Below are 25,786 nucleotides of genomic sequence, written 5' to 3'. Positions count from 1 at the left end.
AATTGATATGTAATCTAACTGGGAGGGCCAAACCCCAGACACCTGTGAAAAAGGAGAACACATTACTAACAGCCCTAAAGACAAAATAATTTGTTAAAAATGGTGGGAGAGAGAGAAGGTGCCTTGGAGAATCAGGAAAGTTTTCTTGGGGACAGATAAGACTTAAGCTGTGATATCAGGAGGAAAGGGAGCTGGAAGGCCAGCAGTGGGGGAAAGCGCCAGCCCACAGGGACCACTGAGGGGTCCCCTAGGAGGCCATGTTGGTGGGAGGGAGTGTGGAGTCTCAGCCACCTCCCTTAAGACCCAGGCAAGGGAGCGGCTGGCAGGAGGGAACTTGCACGTGTGCTGTATCCACTTTGCTGATGAACCCTTCACTGCAGGCATTGGTTGGTAGCGATCACTTACAAATGGAAGCTATTCCTCTAAAAGAATCGAGCCCAGGCCTGCTTCCCACAGATTCAGGCCCTGGGACTCGGGAGTTCATTCCTCTTGAGGTTCAGTTGGAGCAGAACTTGGCCTCAGCGGATACTCAGGAGGTAAAGGCAGACTTGGGAAAGCGGCCGATCAAAGACAGCTCACCCTTCTTAGGGGCTCCTCCCCGCCCCGCTCGTTTCCAGTAAGTCTGGGGTGAAATCCACGAGCCTGGCGGCGCCGACCCTTGAGTTCCCTTCTCCGGTCCCTCCTGGGGCAGGGAGGTGGTTAGCGGGTCCTGGAGGAAGGCAGCGGGAGCACCGCCGGGGCGGGGTTATTGGTTTCTAGTCCCTGCTAAGAATGGCCTCGCGCTGGGCCCCAAGGGGAGTCGCGCCCTGGCCCCGACGGCCCCAGTCGGGGCCAGAGCGGATCAAACGGGGACCCCCCCGGGAGCACCATCCTGGCCGGCCTCCGGGCCCGGGCCGCCCCACCTGAAGATCCTAAAGTCTCAGGCTTTCAGATTTGAACCTAGGAGGCCGAGCGGCCGGGCCGAGGTTCCCAACGGCCATTGGCTGCTGTGGCGCCGTGACGTCAGCGCGGAGGGGTGCGGGGGGGAGGGCGCGGGTGGAGCCTGGGAGGGGAGTGTCCGAGCGGCTCCCAGCCCTGCGAGCCCGAGAACGAGAGGGAAACAAACGCGGGCGCTGACATGGGCCGCCAGCCCCGGCGCCGCGCGGAGCTCACGGACCGGAGAGCGCAGCCGCGCCGGCCGGGCGCTCGGGGCTCTGCGGACCGAGGTAGGCGACGGGCACCCGCCTCTGGCCGTGACAGCCACCTGCGCCCTGCGAGGCCTGGATGGGCTCGGCTTGGGGGGTTCGAGCCCCGCTATGGGGCGGGGAGGATTGAAAAAGCCGCGATCGGGGGCCGTGGGGCGCGGAGAGGGGCGCAGAGAGCCCCTACTCCTCGGCGCCGGCCGCTCCTCACCTCGGCGAGTGCGGGGCGGCTCGGGAGCCCGGGGCCGGAGCGGAGCGGGTTTGGGGAGGAAGGGGTGGCAGAGAGCCGGGCGAAGCCTCGCCCCAACTCGATTTCCTTTCCCCAGGATGGGATTCGCCGTGCCGGCGCAGGGCGCTGGGGGGGTGGAGGGGGCGGATGGGGGTGTGTGACTGGGGCGGGGGGGCCGGGTGTTAAAGGTCCACCCCCTCGCCCAGGAATGGGGTGTGTGTCGGTGTGGGCAGGAGCACAACCATCGGCGGCGCGCAGCCCGCGGTCTCCCCGAGGGGGGCGTGTGTGCGCCCAGAGTTCTCCATGAATAAGAACCGAATTATTCGCTGGTAGTGGCAGAGGCGTGTGTATACACGCTCTCGCTCTCGTACACACACTGCAGCACACGCCACTCAATGTCATCGGGCCGGGGAGAAAAGAGGGAAGGAGCTGCCTGGAAGGGAATGGCCGAGGAAACAAATACTCTCCCCTCCTCCCCTCCCTCGCGAACCCTTCCCTCCCCGCCAGGCTCCCGCCCCGCCCGCCTCCTCGGAAGACCGGGAGGCCGAGGCGGGAGAGGCCGAGGCGCCTCTAGGCCGGGTGGGGCCGGCGGAGCTGGGGGCCCCGCTGGAGCCTGCGGGGGTGGGGGGACAACCCGCGGGACCAGCGCGCGGGGCAGAGCGCTCCTGGCGTGGCCGCGGGCCGGGAGCGGCTGGTTAATGATTTAGTCACCCGCTTGGGGCTGCAGAGCTGCGGTCGGCCGTCCCTAGCTCCGCCCCCTCCCTCGAGCGCCCCCAGCCGGGGGTACAAAATTGCCCCCTGCTTGTGCTGCGTCCCCGTGAGCTCCTCCGCGGGCCGGGCCGCCGCCGGTGAGTGCCCTGGCCGCGAGAGCTGGGCGGGAACCGGGAACGGGGGCTGGAGGGCTGAGGCTGGGCGGGCTTCCTGGGAGAGGACTGAGCGGGGCGCGCGCGCGTGTGTGTGAGTGTGAGTGTGTGTGTGTGTGTGTGTGTGTGAGAGAGAGAGAGAGAGAGAGAGAGAGAGAGATGGGGGAGGGGTGCTGCCTGCTAACTCAAACCAGATTCCTTGTGTTTCCCGACGAGATACTGCAGCCTGGGCTTTGGAAGTTTTCTTTTCTCCCTGGGAGAGTGGAGGGGAAATACAATGCTTTTTCTTTCCTCGTGGTCACCCCTTGCAATCTGACCGGCTCCCGCGGCCCTCGGCTGCGTCCTCGGCGCCTGTTCTTTGCCCCTGGGTATCTGAGCGGTTGAATGGGGAAAGGGTCCCCGAGCTCTGAAGCCCCCGGGTCCTCTCGAGAGCGGTGGGGGTGCTGGAGAGAGAATCTCCCTCGTCCTCACCCCCCGCAGCCATCTGGACGGGAGAAAGCCTTCGCCGTCCGGCCGGCGTACACAATGAGGGGCCCAGTTAGAGGAGAGCCTCCTGCGAGGCAACTTCTCCGCACAGTCTGGGTTGGTTTCTAATACTCCCCACGCCTCCGCCCCCTTTCTGAGACTGGGGTGGAGGAGGGGACCACCGGCAGGATGGACTGAATTTTAAGAGAACAAAGAACAGGGCACAAAGGAAAGGGGGAGCTGAGCTTTGGATTTTCCCCAGAAATGGGGAGTTGGCTGGACCAGGGCTGGGTCCAGCCAGGCCTCTAGGTGGCCTCAGGGCTCCCAAAGCAATCATGGGGCATCCACCGGAGACTTGCCAGGCTCCTCCCTGTGGGGTACTAGGACCCTGCTGTGAGTGCCGGTGCCGAGTGGGTTCCAGCCTTCATCAGCTGCCCTGGGAGCTGTCCATGTGACTAGCCAATTAGTGTGGTTTATCTCCTCTGAACGTGGACTTGGGCCCTCTGCTTCTCGAGGACAGCTGCTCCTTCCCACAACGGGGCACCAGTGAACCTTGGAAGACACCGGGGTGGCTTCTCCTGGTCTTCCCAGGGATGTTGGTGACCCCTGCAGGAACTGGGAGGGGGCCTGTGTGATAAGGTAAGCCTGCTCCCAAGAGGTGGCAGTTTGGGTCGAGTCCCAGCCCCCCTGACACCTCCCTGAGTTCCTGGGGCCCCTGCTCCTTGAGGACCAACTGCTTGTGTTAGACTCCCCAGCTCCAGCCTCTCCTTTGAACATTCCTTCCATTTTCTGGGGTTTCCACCCTTTTCTCTCTTTCTTGACTCCTCTTCTCTTTCCCCTCATTTCTATCTTACACACGCCCCTGCACGGATGTTCATCCCAATCTGATACGCGCACCCACCCTACTTGGGTCCTGCTGCCTCTTGGAACTTGGCAGTCCAGCTCTCACAGGGCTGGCGACCAGGGAGCCCCAAGCAAATGAGAGTCTTATCTACAAAGTGGGGCTGTGGGCGACGGGCGACTGGTACATGCTGACCTGGGCGAGGGATCTTAGACCCTTCTTTACAAGTCAGGAGCTTTCCCAGAAGGGCCTCAGGTTGGCCGTGGTTCTGAGGTTTCCACTCCCTCCACCTTTGGAGTGGTTGATTGATTTCTGTGGCCAGGACAGGCTGTGCCCAGGTGTGGCAGGTGTGCTATTGACGTGCCTCTCTCTGTCTGTCGGTCTGTCTCTCCCTCCTTCTCTGGTTTGGCTTGGCTGGGGGGGGGGGCTCAGAGGTCAGAGCACCCAGGATTGCTGTTGGGCAGTGGCTCCAGCCTCCTTTGGCTGGATGTTCCCGGGGCTCAGAGGAGCTCGTCTCTGTGGGGGAGGGAGGAGGCTGTCCCTTGGAAGAACAGGATCTGGGCTGATGCCAGAGATAAGGTTTGAGGGCGGAGGGAGAGGTTGAGCAATCTTGCCCTGGAAGCTGCGCTTAGGTCTTCTGACCTCTGTACCAGAGGCTTTCCCTCAATCTTGGGAAAAGGAACCAAACCCTGGAGCTTTCTGGCAGAGGGTCTTGGAAGCCAGCTCCAGCCAGCATTTCTGGGTGCTCCGGGGAGGATAGGCCCGTGCCAGCCATCTCTGAACAGGGAACTGGGTGGTCGAGCTGGGAGGCACTCGTGTGTGGCTGGACTTGGCCTTTGCTCACAGTGCGTGTGAAGGAAGTTTAGCCATTCCTTTCCCTCATTCCCACTCACTGTGTCCCTGAAGCTCCAGCTACGCCTCTGGTGGAACCTTGGGCTTCCTTCCAGTGACGTCCATCAGCGTCTCTCCCAGGCACCGCCAGCTTGCAACATGGGGCTCCATGCCAGGGTGGCAGCGCTGGCATCCAGAGCCCTCCTTTGCCAGGAACGGGGCCCTGGTGGTCTCCACTCAGCCTCCCCCGCTGAGGGAGGGTCTCCCTTTGGGGCCAGGCCAGGGCACTTTGGGGCATGTTCATGAATGGGCGCTTACACTTCTGACCCAGCCCATAGGAAAGTGCTCCGCACCACTGCCATTTCCCCCTGGTTCTTTTATCCCAGAGGCTGAGGGCGTCTGAAAGCAGCAGTGCCAGGGCCATTCGGGCCACCGTCTTCTGCCCTGGCCATCGGGGTGGCCGATGCCATCGGTCAGGGCAATCTCCAGCCTCCCTGGGAGTCTCTGGGTTCTTCCCATACCTGTGTCCACGCAGTTCTTGCGGTAACTGAGCTTAGTCTGCAGACCCCGGCTTCCAGTCTCCCCAGTGGGACAGTGAAGCCAGGCTCTGCTGTTCCGGCTTCCATTCTCTGCCCCTCTTTGTCTTCAGTTTCCCACTCACTGCAACCCTTCTCCATCCTTAGAATGTTGCCCTTGGCCCTGAAGCATCAAAAGGGGACCAGTGCCCCTCCCCTGGTGGGGTTTAAGGCTCAATCAAATCATGGGAGTAGAGAGCCTGAGAGAAGAACTCCAAAGGAACCTCCTCAGGGCTGGCAGGACAATTTATGGACACTTCTATGAGTCTGGTTAGGTCCAAAGGACCAGGCTGTATATTACTGGGGCTTGATTGTGCTGAGGTTTTGTGCATTATTTGTTGCTGGTAGCACCAGGGTCCCCCAGAGTCCTGGGCTGTCTAACCCTCATCCTAGGAAGGAGTGGTTGGAGTTTCTCTTCTCCCTCCTCCACCTCGTCCACCCGTTTCAAACTGAAATCAGAAAGAGCTTCAGTCCCGTCTGAGCGAAGCCAGGCTCCTCCATCCTGCATCGGAGGAGCTCAGAGGTAAGGAAGGGAGGAGGGAAGTCAGATGGGGAAAGAAGCGGCATCTCGGGCGGCTTGCACCCACCGCTGGGGGGGACTGCAGTCCGAACCCGGGCTTCGGAGCCTGGACCACCCTCCCCCTGCAACAGTTCATCCTGGGGACCCCCAAGGACTTCGAAAGGGGTCAGCCCTGCAACCTTTTGGATCAGGTGTCCTCAGGCAGCCCTGGAGGTGTGTGTCCCAGGTTGATAATGTGTCCTCTTTGAACTTAGGGGAGTGACGGGGGCCAGGGTTACTGGGGATGCTGGACTTCTCCTAGCTTTCAAGGTAGGGGCCTAGGGTACCTGCTGAGAAAGAGCATGTCACAGCATCATCTTCATAGCAAATATGTAAGGTGCTCACCCCTTGTGCATCCTTGTGCTGAGGGCTTACATATATTAGCCTGTTGAATCCCCACAGTAATGCTGGGACGTCCATAATGTTACCAGTCGCCTTGAAAGCTAATGAGACAACTGAGGTTCAAGTAACCCGCCCGATGTGGCCGAGCCAGTTCGAAACCCGGCAGCCTGGCTCCAGGGTCCACACTCTTCGCTCCCACGCTACACACTCCAGCGGGGCAAGATATGCCAGCCTGCTCCGGAGTGAGTCCAGATCCACCCTGCTCCCTCTGGAGACTCCGGAGTGTCCTTTCACTCCCCTCTCCTCAGCTGAGCGCCCTGCTCTTAGGAGAAGCAAAGTGAAACCAAACAAGCCGGGCAGATCTGATTTCAAGCCCAGCCGCTTCCTTCTGAGGCCCTGCAGGGGGGCCGTGGGGCCCCCACCAGCCACCCCTTCCCCTCTCCCCGCTCTTCCCTCTGTGATGGGAGCTGGAGAGCTTCTTTCTGCATTGAGTGGTGGGTTCTGGGGAAACACACATCTCCAAGAAGAGCCCTGTAGACAAGAGAAGTTGCTGAGTGTCCTTGAGTCACTGGCTCCTCGCAGTCTTGGCTCCAGAGTTGTCGCTTCCTGTTACTCCCAGGTCAGGGCTCCCTCCTTTTTCTTCCTTTCCTGAGCTGTTCTAATTCCCAGGTAGTGAGGGAGGCTTTCTCCGTCCCCCCCCCCCGCCACCTGCCCCCTATTGCCCTGCTGCCACCCCTCCTACTGCCTGGCCTGAGACCGTGGTTCTGGGATGAAGAGGGAGCGGACGCAGGGACAAAGATGAAGGGGCAGAGTGGAGAGAGTGGCTCGTTCCCAGCCCTTGAGGAGCAGGGGTTTCCGACAGGATGGACTTCCTAGAGGAGGGCAGGGGACTGTGGCCTGTATTTCCTAGGACTTCTCTGTACATTCCCTGGAGTGGTGGGGAACGGGGTGCCCAGACTAGGGAGATTTTAACCTGAAATTCTGTGCAAAACTGTGCATCCTTTGTGGGTGTTCGTGCATCCATAACCTTCATCGGATCTTGGAGGCCTGGGCCCCAGCAATGCTTATGACCCTCCCTGATCCGCCTTCCAGTGGAGTGAGGAAAGTCCAGGATCAGCATGGGGCAGACAGCACCCTTCTCTCAGCTCTGTCCTTAGCAACCGTGTGACTTGGGTGAATCATTTAACTCCAAGCCTCAGTCTCTTATCTGCAAGATGGGGATGCTGATACTAACGCCATGGGATTCTTGGGAAGAATACACGAGCTAAAGTTTTTCAAATGCCTAGCACGGTGTATGATTTGGGGGTGGGGGGGGAAGTTTACTAAAAATTAAGCATCTGGCTTGATGCAGAGTAAGAAGCTCAGTGAAGCTTAGTTCCTTTTCTCATACTTCCTCCATGACCTATGGTCCAGGGAGGGCATGTCCTCCTGAGTTCCGTGGCTGGGATCTAGGATGTCATTTCCCAGTCTTGATAGCTGTCAGAACCTACACAGGAAAATGTTATTCCACGTCTTTGTTCATTACAAGTCACTGTTTAAGCTAGACTGGACATCCTCTTCGATGTTTCCCAGCAATTAAAGACTTTTAATTTATCCAAGCCATAGTGTGTTTTCCTACAACTCAGCCTGGCTAGGTTATTGGCATCGTTTTTCTGTAAACTGTGAGAACTGTAAATGCTCTAAGATGATTGAGACTATCTGTATGAATCCAATGGTAAGCATCATGATTAATGGAAATACCCTAGAACAGCACCGTCAATCGGAATACAATGCTAGCCAAGTATGTAACTTGAAGTTTTCCAGTAGCCCCCTTTTGAAAACTAAAGACAGGTGACATTGATTTTATTCTGTTTTATTTAACTCAGTGTATCCAAAATATTGTTGTTTTACCGTATAATCATAAACATATTGAGGTATTTTACATTATATTTTCATACAAAGCCTTCAAAATCCAGTGTGTATTTTACACCTATAGCACATCTCAATTTGGGTGGTAAATTTCATAAATACTCAATCAGAATTTGGATCTCATAAAATTGACAGTTCAAAAGTAGAGTCACACACTCAAGTTGTTTTTAATATCCTTAAGGTTTCCAGTAATTGAATCAAGCATCAGTTTTTAAATTTAAAATAATTAAAATAATTAGTTCCTTAGTTGCACTAGCCACATTTCAAGTGCTCAACAGCCCTGTGTGGCTAGTGGCTACTGTACCAGATGAGTGAGGCTTAGAATATCAGTGTAAATGCAGGAACAGAGATGTTCCACGTCAGGAGTATTATTCAACATTATATTGGCAATTGTAGCAAATATAATAAGATGAGAAAAAGGCATGGAGGAGGCAGAATGATTATTAGTTGCAGTTGGTGGGTCTGTCTACTTGCAAAGCCCAAAAGATTCAATCATAGGGTTGATTAGAGTATGTAAGACCATGAGAGTTTAGTAGAGTGGCCGTTAAATATATATCAATGAAAAAAAAAGTGGCTTCTCCATATACCAGCCATAACCAGTTAGAGATATAGCTGTGTAAAAGGGGAAGGATGCAAAACCCACTCACAATAAGAGACCATAAAATGACCCAGAATAAACATGAAAAGAAACGTGTAAGACTTGTAGGAAGAAAAGCCACAGGATTTACTGGGGAATGTCTAAAAGACTTGGATAAATGGCTATGAGCACTTGACCTTGCGATAAAGGCAGTTCTTCCCAAATTAATTTCTTGTTTCCTTTCAATTCCAAAATAATGCCATCAGGACTTCTTCTGGAATTTAATAAAATGTTTCTAAGTCCATCCAGAAGACTAACTACATTGGAAAAGCAAGGGGATTTTAGAGAAAAAGTTAAAAGAGGGACTAGATACTCAAAACACATTTTACAGAGGGAGAGTGTAGACCCGGTTTAGGAATAAACAGAGACTAATGAACAGATGAGGAAGTCTGGAAATAGACCCGTGTGTAGGTGGGTGATGTCTGTGTATAAAGAATTTAATATCTGATAAAGGTAGAATTTGATGCTTTACTCATATTTTATAACAATTCTATAAGGAATCAGTAACTAACATTACTTTATTGTTATATTTAATTTTTTAGTCTATTTTAAATGACCCACAATTTTATGAGCCATAGACATCTTTATTCTGGTGTAGTTCCTTCTAGTATTTTTCTCTATGAGTAGCTTTTAATTAATACATTACACGGTAGTTTTAGAAGTGAATATTTTCATAAACTTGGGAGCAGGGAAGGTCTTTGCTTCATGATATTAAAACCAGAAACCGTAAAACAGATTTAACCACGTCAAGATTAACAAGCACTCTACGGAAAAGAAAACACCATGAATACCACCATGTAAATGGATGTATGACGGATTTGCAGAGATATTTGCAAAATATGGTAGTCAAAAATCTTAATAGCTTTAATATTTTATTTTTTTGTAAAGATTGGCACCTGAGCTAACATCTGTTGCCAATCTTCCTTTTTTCCTTCTCCCCAAAGCCCCCCAGTCCCTAGTTGTATATTCTAGTTGTAGGTCCTTCTGGTTGTGCCATGTGGGGTGCCGCCTCAGCATGGCTTGACGAATGGTGCTGGGTTGGCGCCCAGGATCCAAATCGGGGAAACCCTGGGCCACCGAAGTAGAGCAGGTGATCTTAACCACTTGGCTGTGGGGCCGGCCCCAGCTTTAATGTTTAAATAAGTCCTACAAATCCATTGGAAAAAGTGAAGGCCCCTCCACCCCTAGAAAAATGGGCAAAAGGAATTTACAAGAGAAAGGATACAGGTGCCAATAATACATATTTTTTCAATGCTCACCCTCATTAGTAATTAAAGAAAAGCAAATTACAAGTCTGTGAGGGTGGTGGTGGTGGTTGTGTTTTTGTTGTTTTCAATTCAACTAAATAAAATATAACGCCTGGTGTTGGACACCATCAGCCCATGTTGGTGGATCTGTAACTTGGTAAAACCTTCTGGAGAACGAGTTAACAATAAGAAAGTAATTTAACTCGCTTCAAAGTATGTGTCCTTGGGAAATAAGGACTTGCTCAGACTGAGCAGAAGGATGTTCGTTACAGAGTTCAGACAAAACTGAACCACAGCCTAACGTTCCTCGGTGGCCCAGTGGATGCACAGTTTGAGATATTAGGACTTAATCTAAAATAATGTAGTGTTATTTATTAACATGTAGACATTTTCACCCTCAATGTGAACAATGCTTGGCTTTATTTATCCATCTACCATGGAAAGTACAGCTTGCATAATAAGGGGAGGAAATGTCGAAATCAGCACTGTCCTATAGAAGCACCATGCAAGTCTCAGATAATTGACATTTTTAATAGCTACATTTTAAAAAGTAAAAGGAGATAGGTGAAATTAACATTTTATTTAAAACTGGGGCCTTGTTCACTTTCTCTTCCCTCCAGGAAGCCACTAGCAAAGCAGAGGATGTTTACCTCCAGGAAATGGGATCTGCCCCGGGGAGGCTGGGCAGTAGCACCTTGGGCCAGGGAGCCTGGTCTGGATTGGCTGTCAGGCAGGAGGGTGGAGCAAGCGCAAGGTAGCTAGCCTGGCAGGTTTTAGGAGACAGGTTGGGTCAGGGTTCTGGGCTTCCTTCTTTGCAGCTGGAACTACAGGGTGGAGAATGGAGCAGCACAGGCATGAGAAACATTTGAAGCAGGACCTTGCCCTGGGCCCAGTCTTACATATGCCAGCGGAGTCCAGGCTTCTGCTTCAGGGTGGTCCTCCCCACCTCACCTCCCAGGCAATCAGAACATGAGGAGGTTCCTCAGAGCAGGAAGCGGGAATGAGATCCTGAGTCAGGAGGAGCCCATTTGAGCCGTCCCCGGGAGCTGATCTCTAATGGGGAGTCAATCAAGTGAGGCTGGGTTCCAAGGTCTCTCTTAGATAAACAGCATCCCTGATCCCATCCTACGCCTGCCCCTCTGTGTGCACATTCTCAGCTGCCGACATCTGAATAGGTGGGGGGGCATGACCTCATACAGAAAACCGCATGTTCCAAGATCTGCCAGAAATGGGCTCAGATCACCATTTAGGAGCCATGAGAGTGAGTGAGGTTATTCGCCCCATCTGCGCCTCAGTTCCCTTTCTATAAAATGAGGGCAATTTTGATACCCCCCCCCCCCCATTGCAGGGTGAGGGCATAAATTTACGTTGTCCCCTGCACAGTGCCTGGCAAGCAGCAGGCCCCCAATAAATGGGAACTGCTGACATTCTTGCCACTTGTGCACACGGCTTGGTGGTCAGCTGCTTGTTGGAGCACTGGGGTGCTGGTTGTTCGGTGTGACCCCAGCCTCTTCTCGTTTTCTCTGCTCCCTTGCAGCCATCAGAGGACCTGAGCTGGGGCTGGAGAAGCAGCAGAAGCAGAACCTTCAGCCCCGCAGGGCGTCTCGGATAGGATCCCACCGTGGGATCGCCCATGTGGGAGGCTGGCCTCCAGCTTAGAGCTTCAGTGTCACTGGAAATTGGCCAGTCTCCGGTTGGTGAGGCGGGGGAAGACTGTTATCTTTCATCTCCTGCTCAGTTCAAGAGGCTCAGGCCTCAGGAAGCAGCTGTTGGGAGTGAGTTCTTTTGGGGGAGTCCTAAGCTCCCCGTTTGCCCTGAGACCAGGTTGTTATAGATTGCCCACTTTCTTCTCCCAGACAACTTAGAGTAAAAGGAGGACCTAATAAATAAACATGGCCAGTTTGGTGGGGGCAGGGTTGGCGGGGGAGAAGAGAAAGACAACAGATGTCAATGGGAGATATTTTGATGTGAGAGAGTGTGGACCGAGACCCCTCTGCACTGAGCCCCTGCTCGGGGCCGTGTACTGAGCCCTGGGAACTAGAGAGTTTTAAGCTACTTTTGAAATTAAAAGGCTTTTCCGTAAGCCTTTGATGCTTTGGGATTTTTGTTATTATTAAAACAGCATTACCACATTAAAGGAAACTTTAAAAGAAAAAAAAGCCCACTTTCCTCCCAAGCCTGACGCAACTCCGTAATTTCTCTGCACGTCCTTTAAGCCTTTATTCATGAATGCGTGTTGGTGTAGGGTTGTGATGACTGTGTGTGGACAAGTAGAAGGTCTGCCTTTTTCTCCTTCCACTTGTGCCGTTTGGTAAACAGTCTCCACAGCCCCTGCCTTTCGTGCCTGCACGATCATCGTGGAGCCACTGGCTCCTGGTTTTCTCAGCCGTTTCCTTACTGTTGGCTATTAGGTTGTTTCCATCTTTTCTATTAGGAGTGAGGCTTCAGTGAGTATCTGTGTGTGTGACTTTTTTCCTGCTTTGAAATAGTTCCATCGGGTAGGTTTCCCAGTGTGGAGGTTGCTGAATCACTTGTTTTAAAGCCATTATTTCAAGAAACTGCCACAGTTGCTGATGCCCCAAGACCACTCCGTCCTGGGGTCATTTGGACTCTGAGAGCTCATGGTCCAGGGTTTTGTACCTCTCTCCCTGCCTGGTGGCACCTAGTTCCTGCTGCATGGTGGGAGGGTGGTCCTGCCCTTTCCTAGCTCTTTTTTTTTTTTTGGTGAGGAAGGTTGGCCTTGAGTTAACATCTGTTGCCAATCTTCTTCTTTTTGTTTGAGGAAGATTGTTCCTGAGCTAACATCCCTGCCAGTCTTCCTCTGTTTTTTTATAAGTGGGATGCCCCCATGGCTTGATGAGCAGTTGTATGTCCGTACCTGGGATCCGAACCCACGAACCTTGGGCTGCTGAAGTGGAGAGTACGAACTTAACCACTATGCCACTGGGCTGGCCCTTCCTCGCTCTTAATATCGGCATAATATGGACATCAGACACAAGAAGGTCTAGCCTGGTGCCTGGCAGTGAGTCAATCCCAGTGTTAATGTGGGAAAGGCCTTTGATGGGGTGGCAGGAGGCCTGTGCCACCTGGGTCCCTCACCAGCTCCACAGCCTTGGGCACATACTTCTCCCTGCCCCAGCAGCCTCCTCAAGGCCACCAGGGTGGAAATCTCCAGGGTGTCCTCCATCTCTCAGTCTTGGGAATCTCTAAAGTTGCAGGCATCACAGATGCCTCAGTGGGAGTCATGTGACACCCCAAGGGGTGTACAGGAAAATCCACTGGGATGTGGGAAGAAAACACCAGCACTTTTATGCATGCTGGTTTTTTTTAAAAAAGAAAGCAATTGATTGCGTTAATTGATGCATGGATTAACAATACACACCCATATAATCTGCAAATAATACATGTGTGTATATGTGTGTATATTTATGTGTTTATACACACACACAAATTATATGCCCCATGTTTTGACATGCTGGGGCCCCCCTACTTGGGATAATGCATGGCTATTTTAGTGGCCGGAGCCCTGGAGTGGGAATAAAGCCTTGGCTTCCATTCATGACCTAGGGCAAGTCCCTTAATTTAGTCTCTCCATCTCTGAGAGTAGGGTCCCTCCACACCCAGGTATTTTAAGGACGTATTTGACACAGATATGCAAGTGGTACAGGAGTTATATGGTATATGTCATGTTCCCATCCAGCGCTTTTTTTTTTTTCTTCAATTGTTCAGGCTCAGATTATTTTAAGACAGTGCTTCTTAACCTCCTGGTACAAACAGCGCAGTTTCAAATACGAGGGCTTTCGGCAGTGCACAGGAAGGAACTAAAAAACTCCAAATAGTACTAGAGTCAGCTAAAATCATAACACAGCCCCCACTGAAGTTCCCCCGCAGCATGTAACAATGTGGATCAAAGCATCCACAGTTCTCGCCGTTCGCTTCGCTGCCCATCAGTCCTGTCGCACTGTTGGAATAAAACAGTCTTCCGCCTTCACTAGGACTACTTATCTTTGCAGGATAAGGCTGCTGAGCGTTCCAGAAAGCTCTGGACCTTTCTCTGGGGACAAAAGCCGGAGCCCCTAGCCTCTTAACAGAGAGTCGTGGCCCGGGTTACACTGAGTTTCTTGCAAAGCCCCTCTCAGTGAGTCGCTCCAGCTGACAGACGTTGTGTAGCACAATGCCTCCCCTGTTTTTGCAAAGTTAAGTTCTACCTAGTGGTGGAATGTTGGTGCACCCCTGGGAGAAAGGTCCATGGCCCACCAGGTGAGACCTGCCCCTGGGAAAGGGGCTCAGAGTGGCCCTGGAAGGCCTGGAACCTCCTTTGATTCTGCCCATTCTCTCCTCCCCCATCTGGGCCCTCAGCAGCTCCTGAAGGAGTACCCCTCTATCCACCTCCTCAGCGGCACCTGCATTCTGCTGTCCCTCCCCTTTGCCCTGAATTCCTGCTTCCCCTCCTCCATGCCTCCAAGGCCAGCAGCCATGGGAACTTCCAAATATGAAGATCGGACGACTTGCCTGCTTAGGAACTGCTGTGGTTTCCTTGTGCACCTGGAACACCATCCAAACTCCTACCTGGTCTTACAGGCAGTGCCCTGTGTGACCTGACCCCTGGCCGCTGGGTTTTCATTCTATTCCTCAAATGCCACAAGTGTGTTCCTACCTCAGGATCTTTGCATGTGCTGCGCCCTCTGCTGGAATGTTCTTGATGTGCCAGCTTCCTTCTCATCATTCACTTCTCAGCTCACAGTGCCCCTTCCTCAGAGGGGCTTCCCCAGCCCGCTGACTACCACACTCGCTCAAATTGCCTTGCTTCCCTCTTGACAGTGAGGACTACGAGATACTATTTAATTTGCATGTTCACAGCCCCATTCTGCACCCACCCACACTCAGACTGCAGGTGTGCCCTGGGAAGGCAGGAGCTTGTCCACCTTGTTATTTTCATGCTTTGTCTCCAGGACCTAGAAGAGTATGGGAAAATTGGTGAGGATGCAGTAAGTCAATGAATGAATGAATGAATGAATGAGAGAAAAAGTAAATGAGTGAAGCCTCTTGTAGCCAGGCCAAGCCACAACTGAAGTCATCGTGTCGTGAACCGAATGCTCCCTTCCATCCAGCTACGTTGGGGCTGGTATTGACTGGATGGTTAGAACACTTCTGGGAAATGATGGAGGGGCAGCCGTGCAGTGGCACTGGGCATTGATCTCATGTGCTCTCTGCACTGGAGTGAGCTGCGGGTCAGCTGCCAAGTGGGAGATCTGCCTGGCTGCCCAAGAGAGCTCAGGCCTGTGTCCTGTGCCTCAGCGTAGCCTGTCCTTCTGTCTGTCTAGGAGCTGCTGGGCTCCTGATCTGGGAGGGTAGTGCTCTCTGTGTAGCATGCCCGGGATGATGAGGGAGGGGTCCAGGCCACAGCTACCCTCTGTAGTGCCAGGAGCAGAGCTGAGCCGAGGATGTGTTTGCTGTAACTGACCAGGGGCCTGGCCTTCCAGGGAGGGCTTGTTGCTCCTGCCTTAGAGGAACGTGCTGTGGTCAGTGAGGCCAAAGGTAGAGGAACCTGGTTCCACCAGAGGCTGAGGAGAGTCAGGGAGGCTGTGAGTTGCTGCTCCATTTTCCTTTGCTCTGCCAGGAAAGTGGGATGTGGCTTCCGGGATGGGGGAGGGTGTTCCACCCAGGGCAGGCCGTGGGGAGTGGCCGCCCTCTTGCCCTGTCATCAGGCAGCCTGTTTTAGCCACTTCCCCAGAGCTGAGTCACGGTGCTTAGCAACACCCCCGAAAGCCACAGCTCCATTTGGCACCGTCCCCTTCTGAGGGTGCACTCAGGCCTCCTGAACTGCCCCCAGGACTGGCCTGGGCCACCTGCTTGTACTTAAACTCCATCCCCTCATCCCCAAATCATTCTCTGTTAGGAGCTTAGGGTGACAATGTCACTCAGTAGCCATGAAACCAAGGACTTAAAAACAAGCCAGGGAGGGAACTTTCCCAGCCCTCGAGCCCAGGCTGTCCAGTCTGAGTTCTGGCTCTGGGACCCCAGAGGGGTCCTCACCCCAAACCCAGGACTGCCAGGTCCTGCAGCCCCTCCTCCCTGGACAGTGGGACAAGTAGGTGACTCCATGTGGGACTCAACTCTTGGGACTTTTTCATGCTGGATATTGAAGATGGTTTGGTTTTTCACAAGTCACAAAGCCTTGTTCCTACCCCCAGGGAGCAAGACCCCAGGCAGCACATAACCATTTGCCAGCCTTGTCGCTCTCTTTCTGGGATGTAGGGCCGTGCAGGATGCTGGGAATCTCGTGGCTGCCCCAGGCGTTTCCCTGCTGGCCCCTCTTACCTGTTCTCTAGCCCTACCTGCAGGAATGTGCTAGAAGGGGGGTGAATGGGATGGTGGGGACTCTCTTCCGCTGTAGCCATGGTGGCCAGAGGGGTCTGCATCCTCTCTGCTGAGTCCCGGGCAGCTGGGCCTGCGGTTTTCCTTTTCTCTCTAGTGAGCACTTGAGATCGGGGAAACCACCACGCTGGAAATTGCTTCCTGGGCCTGGGAGTTCCTGCCGTGCCAGTGAAACCCTTATGCAACTCTGGAGGTTCATGTCCTGTGTTCCCACAGTTCTGACCGTTGACGTCCCCTCTCTGCCCCCCTCCCTCCTTCCTTCCCTCCCTCCTTCCTTCCTTCCCTTCCCTGGTGAACAGTACATGCTTTATTTGTACATGTGTGTTCTCACTCCAGGGTAGTGGGTCTCAATCCTGGGCAATTTTGCCCCCCAGGGGACATCTGGCATGTCTGGAAACATTTGGGTTATCGCAACTTGGTTAGGGATGCTACTGGCATCTAGTGGGCAGAGACCAGGGAAAATGCTGCAAACAGCCTACAGTGCGCAGGATGGGCCCCACAACAAAGAATGGTCTGGCCCAAAGTGTCAGCAGGGTCAGAATCTGCTCTGGGATTATACAGAACTTTCTCGGGGCAGCAGCCAGGCTCCTCCTTTCTCTGCACTCCCCTGGCTAGAAGTGGGGAGAGGCATTCCATTGGCAAGGGTAACTGACCAGTGATGCTACCCACCAAAGGCCAGAGAAAGGCCTGGAGAGGAGCAGAAAGAGCACTGGGCCAGGAGACCAGCTTCTAGCCCCACTCCGCCTTTGGGACGTGAGCCTGGAGAAATCACTGGGCTTCAGTTAAACCTGTCTTCTGGAGCTGCACTGGGGTCCCCTTCCCTCCCAGCTCGTTGAGACCCCGGGATTCTGTGACTAGACCAGGAGCTGCACTGCAGGCGGGTTGAAGATGTGGCCCTTTCCATTCTTGCCTCTCTGCCCTGGGGGCCATAGAAGCCTGAGGGATTCTCCAGCACCGAGAGTTTGTTGGAACCTGTTTTGATTTCCTTTTGTGCCTAACATGTCTGAAGCCGACTCCATCCTCACTTTCTCTTTTTTAGCCAAAGAGAATTTTCCCCAGAGTTTGGCCTGGAAGCCCATGGCTGGCCCAGAGGGTTACAAATGGTGACTCTTTCCTGGAGCAGTGGAGAGGGGATGACCCTGAGGCCAGTACTTTTCATGCATCTAGTTTGAGGGGCAGCAAACTATGGCCCACAGGCCAAACCCTGCCCACTCCTTGTCTTTATAAATAAAGTTTTATTGGGACACAGCCATGCCCATTTGTTGACCTACAGCCTACTGCTACTTTCCTACTATGAAAACAATTGAGTAGCTGCAACAAAGACGGAATCAGTCACAAAGCTGGAAATCTTTAGTCTCTGGCCCTTTATAGAAAATGTTTGCCAATCTCTGGTCTAGCCGTTCCATGTCTAATTGTTTAGAGGTTAGATCCTAGGGCGTGGGCAGGAGGGAGGGTTCAGGTTAGGGGTAGGGGAAGCTAATTTTCCCGAGATTTTGGTGGGGAGAAGGAGGAGAGTGGGGACGGAGAGCTGACCGATTGTAATGGGGCATCTCCAGGCCTTCCAGAAGAGTCCTCACCTGGCTCCAAGCCCAGCCCAGGTCACCTGAGTGGCAGGTCTGCCCCAGTGCCTGGCTCCTGCCTCTCATCCCAGAGAACATTGCTTGCTGGAGTGACTGCCTGGGTGGGGGTCACTTGCAGGTGGGGGAGCCACCAGACTGGGTGGCAACAGCTGGACAAGGAACATGAGCGTGGGGACCTGGGGATTAGAGGGCACAGAGAGGTCAGGCTGGGAGCCCTGGAGCCCAGCAATAGGCTGAAATGAAGCCAGTGCTGTCATTCGGCTTGAGAAGGCGGAAGGGGAGAAACTAAGGAACCAGGAGAGGGTAGGAGGGAGGTGTTGGCCTTTCAACAGGTGTTGGAAGCCTGTGCCATGTACTGCCAGATGGCATTCAGTGGCGATCAGGCCCTTTGGAACCCTCCGGAAGCTCAGTCCAGTGGGAAGATTACAGTCCAGCCAGCAGGGAAGAACGATGTAGCCAGTGCCTGCTGGGAGAGGGGACATTCAGAGTGCTGGGGGTTGGTGGGAGAGGTCGCTGGAGGACTCCCCTCGGCTAAAGATGGTTTCCCATAAGAAGTGACATCTCAGCTGAGCCCTGAAGGATGTTGGGTGAGCCAGGTGACGGGGTGTTCCAGAAGGGGACTGCATGTGTCTGGTCCTGGGGTACAGGAGACAGAAGCTCGGGGGCTGGGGCAATGTGCATGGGCAGCGGAGCAGCGAACCATGGCCTTGGGAAGGGAGGCAGGGACTGGTCGCTGGATCAAGGCGTCTAGACTGGGGATTCCCGGAAAGGCTTTGTTTGAACTAAAAGGTGGAGGATGGACTGGAGAGGGACAAAAGTGGAAGCGGGGAGACCTGTTGGGCCGTCAGGGGCCAGGTGGGATGTGGGGGCCGAGCTTGGGGCAGCAGCCAGGAATGGGAAGAAAGCTGGGTGGGGCGCCCACAGGTTGAGCTTTGCAATGGGGAGGGTGCCCTGGAGGCCTGTGCTGTTCATAGGACTGGTGGCCCAGCACCGCCCACACCCACCACACTCTGTTAAACCCCTGCACCCATCTCTCCCCACCCTGCTCAGCCCTGTACTGAGGGCAAGGGGCTGGTTTGGCTCCAACACAGAACTTCAACTTGGCCCTGGCCAGGAGCCGCGTGGGTGGTACCTCAAGCTTTCAGACGGCCCTCTGCTGTTCTTTGGTTCAGGTTAATCACCTGGGGGGTCTGCAGATCCCAAGGAGCCTAAGCCATCTAGGGTCTAGTCCCTGCCTCTCTGCACACCTAATGATTAAAGAAACTGGGAGGGAGTTTTCTAGGCTTGATCTCCTGAGAGGTGGAGGGTGGATCCTCAGCAAAGAGCTCAGGGCTCCACGATGGAGATGTTGCAGGTGGGATCCTCATTTATGGGACTCCCAGCAAGGACTGGAAGGCTGGGGAGCTGGTTCTGTGGGTCCCAGTAGCCCCACCCCAATTCTGATTCAGAAAGCAAGCCGGGCCGCCCACGGATATGGAAGTGCCAGGCAGCGTCTCTCTGGGACCCATCCTGTCCTCTCCCTCCTCTGAGGACTGTGACTCAGGTTGAGGTGTCCATTAACTTCATAGGGATTGAGGTCAGACAGCAAGAAGAACTTATAGTGTGTCTCCAAACTAGCTGTTCACAGGAGTCAAATCACAGATGTTTCTTTCCCAGACCAGTGCATGGAATTGCCTATGCGCCTCCACCTCCTTAAATGTACCTCCACCTCCTTCAAAGTGGTCATGTTTTCTCTAGCAGCATGCTGGTTGTGGGGCGGGTTGGAGGGACTGTGTGTCCATTTGAAGAAAGATCAGCTCTTTCTCATGTTTCAGGGAAAGTGTCTGTGGCTACTTGAACTCTAACCAGATTTGCAGAAAGCACTCCCCTGACCTCGAGCCCGTGCATGAAGAAATAGGCAGGATCATGCAATTGATTGCTGGCTCATTTCACATTATTCCGTTTTGGTGGGAGCTGGGTTTTAAATCACAACCCCTGGCCAGATGGGCTTTTGTGCGCGGCAGGCCGGGTTAACCCTGTGCCTGCTCTTCTCTTCTTGCAGCCCTATGACCTCCTCCTTACCACCCGCTCCAACTGCTGGACTTCAGATCTGACCCCAGACCTGCCTGCTGCCTCAGGAGGGCCAGCCTCCCCTCCCGTCATTGGGCAAGATGCCGATCCTCAAGCAGCTGGTGTCTAGCTCGGTGCACTCCAAACGCCGCTCCCGAGTGGACCTCACGGCCGAGATGATCAGTGCCCCGCTAGGCGACTTCCGCCACACCATGCACGTGGGCCGGGCGGGGGACGCCTTTGGGGACACCTCGTTCCTCAACAGCAAGGCTGGCGAGCTGGACGGCGAGTCCCTGGATGACCAGGCCTCCTCCTCCTCCTCCTCCTCCAAACGCAGCCTCCTGTCCCGGAAGTTCCGGGGCAGCAAGCGGTCACAGTCGGTGACCAGGGGGGACCGGGAGCAGAGGGACATGCTGGGCTCCCTGCGGGACTCGGCCCTCTTTGTCAAGAATGCCATGTCCCTGCCCCAGCTGAACGAGAAGGAGGCCGCAGAAAAGGGCTCCAGCAAGCTGCCCAAGAGCCTGTCGTCTAGCCCCGTGAAGAAGGCGAATGCCGGCGAGGGCGGAGAGGAGGAGGAGGTGGGCGTGGGGGAGGTGGTGCCCCGGCGGAACGGGGCTGCTGCCCCCCACTCCCCTGACCCCCTCCTCGATGAGCAGGCCTTCGGGGACCTGACAGATCTGCCCGTCGTGCCCAAGGCCAGCTTCGGGCTGAAGCATGCCGAGTCCATCATGTCCTTCCACATCGACCTGGGGCCCTCCATGCTGGGCGACGTCCTCAGCATCATGGACAAGGAGGAGTGGGAAGCAGAGGAGGACGATGGCGGTTTCCATGGTGACGATGACCCAGCAGGCGGTCTCCCCCAGGACCCCCCTTCCGTGGCAGAGGCCCCTCCCCTGATTAGGCAGGAAGGCAAGGCAAGCCCTGACTTGCCCCCACTGCCCCCCCAGGCTCTGCAGGACGAGGGGTGGGCGGCGGCGGCCCCTAGCCCCGGCTCGGCCCGCAGCGTGGGCAGCCACACCACGAGGGACAGCAGCTCCCTCTCCAGCTGCACCTCGGGCGTCCTGGAGGAGCGCAGCCCTGCCTTCCGGGGGCCAGACAAGGCCCGGGCTCCTCTCGCCAGGCAGCCCGACAAGGAGTTCTCCTTCATGGACGAGGAGGAGGAGGATGAAATACGAGTGTGAGGCTGGCAGGAGATGGTGGCTGCACGCTCTTGGCCTCATCTCCCTGTGCCCAGCCCGCCACCACCCTCCTCTTTCCTCTCCCTGTGCATGGGCAGCCAAGAGCCTGGCTTCGGCCACACATCCTGGACCTCATAGATGAGGGGCGTTGGCCAAGCCTGGGCACCTGTGGAGGACTTCGGGAGCCGGCCTGGGTGCCGACGGGGTGCCTGACTTCATTGCACGCCCTGCTCTCCCCGAGCTCTCTACGACAGGGCTGTTCTGGAAGCAGGAATCAGTTTTGCCTGGCCTCAGACGGATGCCAGGGGTCAGCCTGACTTCCTGCCTCGTGCAGCAATGGCAGGTCAGCCCAGGGACGGCCTGAGGGCCAGAGCTAAGGACATGGGGCTCACTTTTCCCTCCTGGCGTTTCTGCTGTGACTGGCGGTGTTTGCCAGGGTAAGTGCACGTGGCAGGAGGACCGGGGTGGTCACACATCCCGGCCCCTCCCTACACCGTCCCTGGCTCCTGCACCGGAAGCCTGGAGCCCCTTGGAGTAAAGCTGGACCGAATTTGTACACTAAACGCGTCCCCTTCCTGGGGACGAGAACAGGAAGGAAACCCCGGGGCTGCTTGAATTTTCAAGAAGGGGCCCTTCCGGGACGACACTAGGAACAGGCTGCGGCCCTCAGTCTCTGTGGGTCTGTTCGTTCGTTCTTGTTATGTTTAAATCCTTCTAGAGCAATATCAGGAACAGTGTTAGTAGGCCTGCCACCAGAGGGAAAATCCAATCCCTTTAGAAAACCTTTATACTAAGCGCTTCCAAACTTTGTTTAGAACTATACGGGGTGGGTATCTCTATGTCGCCCCCCCTCCCCCCTTGGCTATTAACAACTGAAGGCGGCCAGTGTAGAAAATTTCTGGAAAATGATTTTTTAAAAAATAATATATCATTCCTATGGAGGGATAAAAGCTTTTTTGACTGGGTTATTCCCTCCCCGCCCCTCCCCCCCAACAAACACTACTTCCCCTTCCCTTCTCAGCTCTGCCAGCTGACCCCCTTCCCCACTTCGGGGGCCAGGGCCCCTGCATACAGGGGTGCCAGATTTAGCAGCAAAACAGAATGCTAGGTTAAATTAGAATTTCAGGCATACAAAGGATAATTTTTTAGTGTAAGTATGCCCCATGCCATGTTGGAACACACTTACACGCTAAGAAATTATTTGCTGTTATTCTGAAATTCACATTGCCCTGTGTGTCCTGTGACCCTGCCCGAGGGGACTGAGTGGGAGCCGGGCTGTGAGCCCCGGGGGTTAACTGATGATGATTTTTTCTGTCCTGGGAACAGGCTGATGCCCCTCCTCCTGTCCGCTTGTAGCCATGGGGGGGGAGGGACAGGCAGAACTAACTAGCCCAGCATCCAGCCCGGGCTGGTGGGCGGGGCCCCCCAGGCTCCCAGCTTTTGCTGGATCCTTACTCAGACACTAACTTAGTTCCTGATTCGAGTGGAGCTCCCACGGTGGGGGAGGAATCGGAAGGTTGTGCAGCCTCTGCCAGCTGCCCTTGAAACCCATTCAGACCGTGGTCACTTCCAGATTCTAAACTGTATATTTTTCTCATGATATTGTTAAAACAGCGAGGAAACATTAAAAAAGCCCTATAGCACACCTTGTGTCCGCCTCTACTTCTGGGGAGGGCTTTTTCAGGAGGGGGCGGTGAGGGTGTGGATTGGGGGGGGGTCCCAGGGCTGCCCATGGCTCTGGGGCCCTGAGGCGGCTTCTCTCTCTGTCGCTTGGGCCCCCGCTCCTGGACTGCTCTCCAGCGGCTCAAAGGACGAGGCCTCTGTGCCCATCTGCCTGGGCAGGCCCTTCAGGGCTCTGGGACTTTGGTGTCCCAACCACCACTTACCAGTTGGGAGCCCTCGGGCACGTAGTTGCTTAGCTCCTTTGTTCTTCCTTCTCCCCGTCTGTTAAATGGGAATCCTGCTGCTCCCACGGGGGCGGGGGGGGGGGGGGGGGGTGGTCAGACACAGTCACTGATAACGGCGTTTGCAAAGTTGTTATTAAACAGAGGGAGACTGTTCTCCCAAGCTGTAGGTGCCGAAGCGCGTGGGAGCTGTCGCCACCAGGACACGCAGCAGGCGCTGCCGCTGAGAAAAGGGGCCACCCTCCCCCTCCCTCCCCCTTTACCATCTGACCTGCAGAATCAACTTACACAGGCAGTGCCTTCTCTGTTCAGCTTTGTGGCCCAGGGAGGTAGACTCATGTCCCCGTTTTACAGACTAACGTGCTGGCGAGGCCACATGGCCACCTTCTCCAAAGTCACCAAGTAGTAGAGTCAGAATATTATGGATTCAGAACCCTCTTCAGCTCGCCACTCAGGGGCGCCCCGAAGCTTCATCCCTTTGGGGAGTGAGGCGGGGGGTGTGTCTGCCCTGGGTGGGGTCACTGGGTCACCCAGTTCCTGCCCCACCACCCTCCCTTCACACACGCCTTCCCCTCTGCCTGGGCGTCTTGGAAGAGGACGTCAGCCTGGCAGGGCCAGCCGGCTGCTGGCTGAAGCCCCTTACAAGCCCTCCCTCCCACCTGGGGCCCAGTGTGGCTGAGTTCCTGGAAACCCCGCCCCTGGCCTCGAGCCTCTACGGAGAAATCTGGGCTTGTGCCCATCCTCTCCCTGGGAAGCAATAAGAAGCAGAATTAAACCGTCACCCAGGGCCCTCTGCCCCTAGAGGGGCCCATAATGAGGGACAGGGCTAAGAGGAGGAAGGAGCAGGCGGTGTGGGGGCCCCGAGGGAGGAAGGGAGAGAGGCCGTGGGACTGGGGCACACACCCGCAGCCCAGGGCGGGGACGGGGACCCAGAGGCTGCAGTCCAGCTCCGGACGACTGAAGAGAGGAAGGCAGTGTTCACCGAGGCCCAGGAGGGTGCAGGGAGGGCTCCTACTGTGCCTCCCAGATACAGTGTGAACACCCCTGCTCCATCACAAGCACACACCCGGGATTCTTGAGGGGCTGGGAGAAACCAGTCCCCCCGAGGGTGCAGACCTGCTTTTTGATTTGATGGAAAAGCACCAGCCATTCAGGAAGACCCAGGGGCCTGCAGAGAGACCTGGCTGGACTTACAGATTTGGGAGCACGCATTCTGGTTGGGGGCCCAATGGGCCCACCAGACACATATGGGATAACCAGGCAGGGCCAGCCTAGCCACGCCAGCTCTAATTTTGGTTTGCTGTGTGGCCTTGGCCTACTCATTTTCCCTCTCTGGGCAGCTTTAGTCTCTCCATCTTGAAATTAGGCACAGCATAGTTGTTTTCCCCTTTTTACCAGAAGTTCTGTTTGCAGTGAGATCGCATGTTGAACCCCCAGACATGAACAGGCCAAGCCAGAGCTTCCTGTGTGGGGGCAGGTTTAGGGGGTCCTTACTCCCTCCCCTGCGGCCTCTGAGGTTCGCCTGGGAAACCCAGGGCCCCCGCAGAGCATGTCTCACCTTAAAGATGTTCCGTAGGGCCCCTTCTACTTCTGACAACTCAAAGCAGAAGCCAGGAACTACTTCTGGGTGATAACTGAGTAATTTCAATTCAGATTGCAGCTACTATTCCCCAAACTAGGATGGGACCCCAGAGCCGCCTCCCCCAGGCAGGGCTGCAGCTACAGCCCAAAGATGCATAGCACCAGCCTCACCCCAGTCCAGCCATCATTGGGTCGTCCCCCCTCCACCTCCCCCCACCCCGTGAGGGGTTTTGCTTGTATTTATTGGGCACATACTGTTCTGTATTATTAGTATGATCAGGGCTGTGTGTGTTAGCTGTTGGGACGGCCATATGCCAGGCACTGTTCTTTGTATTGGCCTCACTTAATTCCCATAACAACTCTGTGAGGCCGTGCTGTTCATATCACCCCCACTTCACAGATGAGGACACTGAGGCGGCTAAAGGTGAAGGAACCGGCCCAGCCCCCAGGCTTGTGAACGGAGGAGCTGGACACAGACCTGGGCACGGCTCCAAAGCCCTTCCTCACCCCACCATCCCAATCTGATGATTTACATGTTGGGAGCCGGAATGAGCAGGTGGGGCCAGTGACCTGGCCGGGCGGAGCAGCGCAGGGAGGCCCAGCTGTCAGCCTGGCTCACGTGGGGCTGGGTGCCCACGGAAAAGGGGTGTTGCTGGGGAGGCGCCGGCAACTCCAGGCCCCTGTCAACAGCAGCTGCTGATTCATGGCACCCAAAGGGCCCAGCAGGCAGGCCCACCAGGACCAAAGGGCCCTGCCCAGGGTCACTCTGGGCTGGCCTCTGTCTGCTGGGCCCCTTGCCTCTCAAGCCTGCAGCCTCGGGCCCGTGTTCCTGCTGGCATCCAGGCTGATCCCACGAGGTGCTCACCTCTGACTCCATTCTCACACACACCCAAGCCACCCCCTCCTCTTCAGCAGGGTTGCACCATGTCCCCAGAAGAAAGTGGACAAAGGCAGAGAGGATGTCAGGACACATGAAGGAGAGGATTCTTAGGATCTTCAAATTTGAGGATCTGGTGCCCCCCCCCCGGCCCCACCCCATTTTACAGATGGGAAGACAGAGGTGGGGAGAAGAAGGCGCTGGCTGAAGTCCCACGAGTGGAGCAGAGCTGAGATTGTGAAATGGCCTGGGCTGGCTTTGGCTCTGTGACATGGAGATGAGGGACAGGCTGAGCCTGTGGGGCGCAGCTGCTCAGAGCTGGGGGTGCGGCAGTTGGAGGGGGACCTCCTCAGGTGTGTGTGGCTCTCCCCATCCCTCCCAGCTCACATCTGCCTTCACAGAACAGCCTCCCAAAGTGCCCCGACTCTCCCCACACTCGGCAGGGGCCCTTCCCGGCGCAGCCCCTCCCTCACAGTGATAAACTGTACCCGAAGTATCCCTGGACGCAGAAGACCCTGAGCTAAGATGCAGGAAAGGAAAGCTAGGAGTAAAAGCGGGAGA

General features: G+C 55.1%; 1 protein-coding gene across 5 annotated transcripts; it reads left to right on the top strand.

Annotated features, from left to right (window-relative positions):
* The first annotated feature begins 1,009 nt into the window (after positions 1 to 1,009).
* Positions 1,010 to 22,508, top strand: CDC42EP4 (CDC42 effector protein 4). 5 transcript variants are annotated; one of them, XM_014839693.3, is made up of 2 exons: positions 1,010 to 1,205; positions 19,678 to 22,508. In XM_014839693.3, exon 2 carries the CDS (start codon positions 19,787 to 19,789, stop codon positions 20,864 to 20,866), a length of 1,080 nt encoding a protein of 359 aa, XP_014695179.1. In that variant the 5' UTR covers positions 1,010 to 1,205; positions 19,678 to 19,786; the 3' UTR covers positions 20,867 to 22,508. The 5 variants fall into 5 exon arrangements, with proteins under 5 accessions (XP_014695179.1, XP_014695180.1, XP_014695183.1 ...); XM_014839694.3 differs by lacking the exon at positions 1,010 to 1,205 and adding an exon at positions 1,624 to 2,258; XM_014839697.3 differs by lacking the exon at positions 1,010 to 1,205 and adding an exon at positions 2,400 to 3,377.
* The last annotated feature ends 3,278 nt before the right edge of the window (positions 22,509 to 25,786 follow it).

This window comes from Equus asinus, chromosome 13 (genome assembly GCF_041296235.1).
Source record: "Equus asinus isolate D_3611 breed Donkey chromosome 13, EquAss-T2T_v2, whole genome shotgun sequence".
Lineage (NCBI taxonomy): Eukaryota > Metazoa > Chordata > Mammalia > Perissodactyla > Equidae > Equus > Equus asinus.
This window is presented reverse-complemented; position numbering and strand designations above follow the sequence as displayed.

Coding starts and splice junctions, on each gene's coding strand:
- CDC42EP4 (XM_014839693.3), top strand. CDS start 19,787: ATGCCGATCCTCAAGCAGCTGGTGTCTAGCTCGGTGCACTCCAAACGC.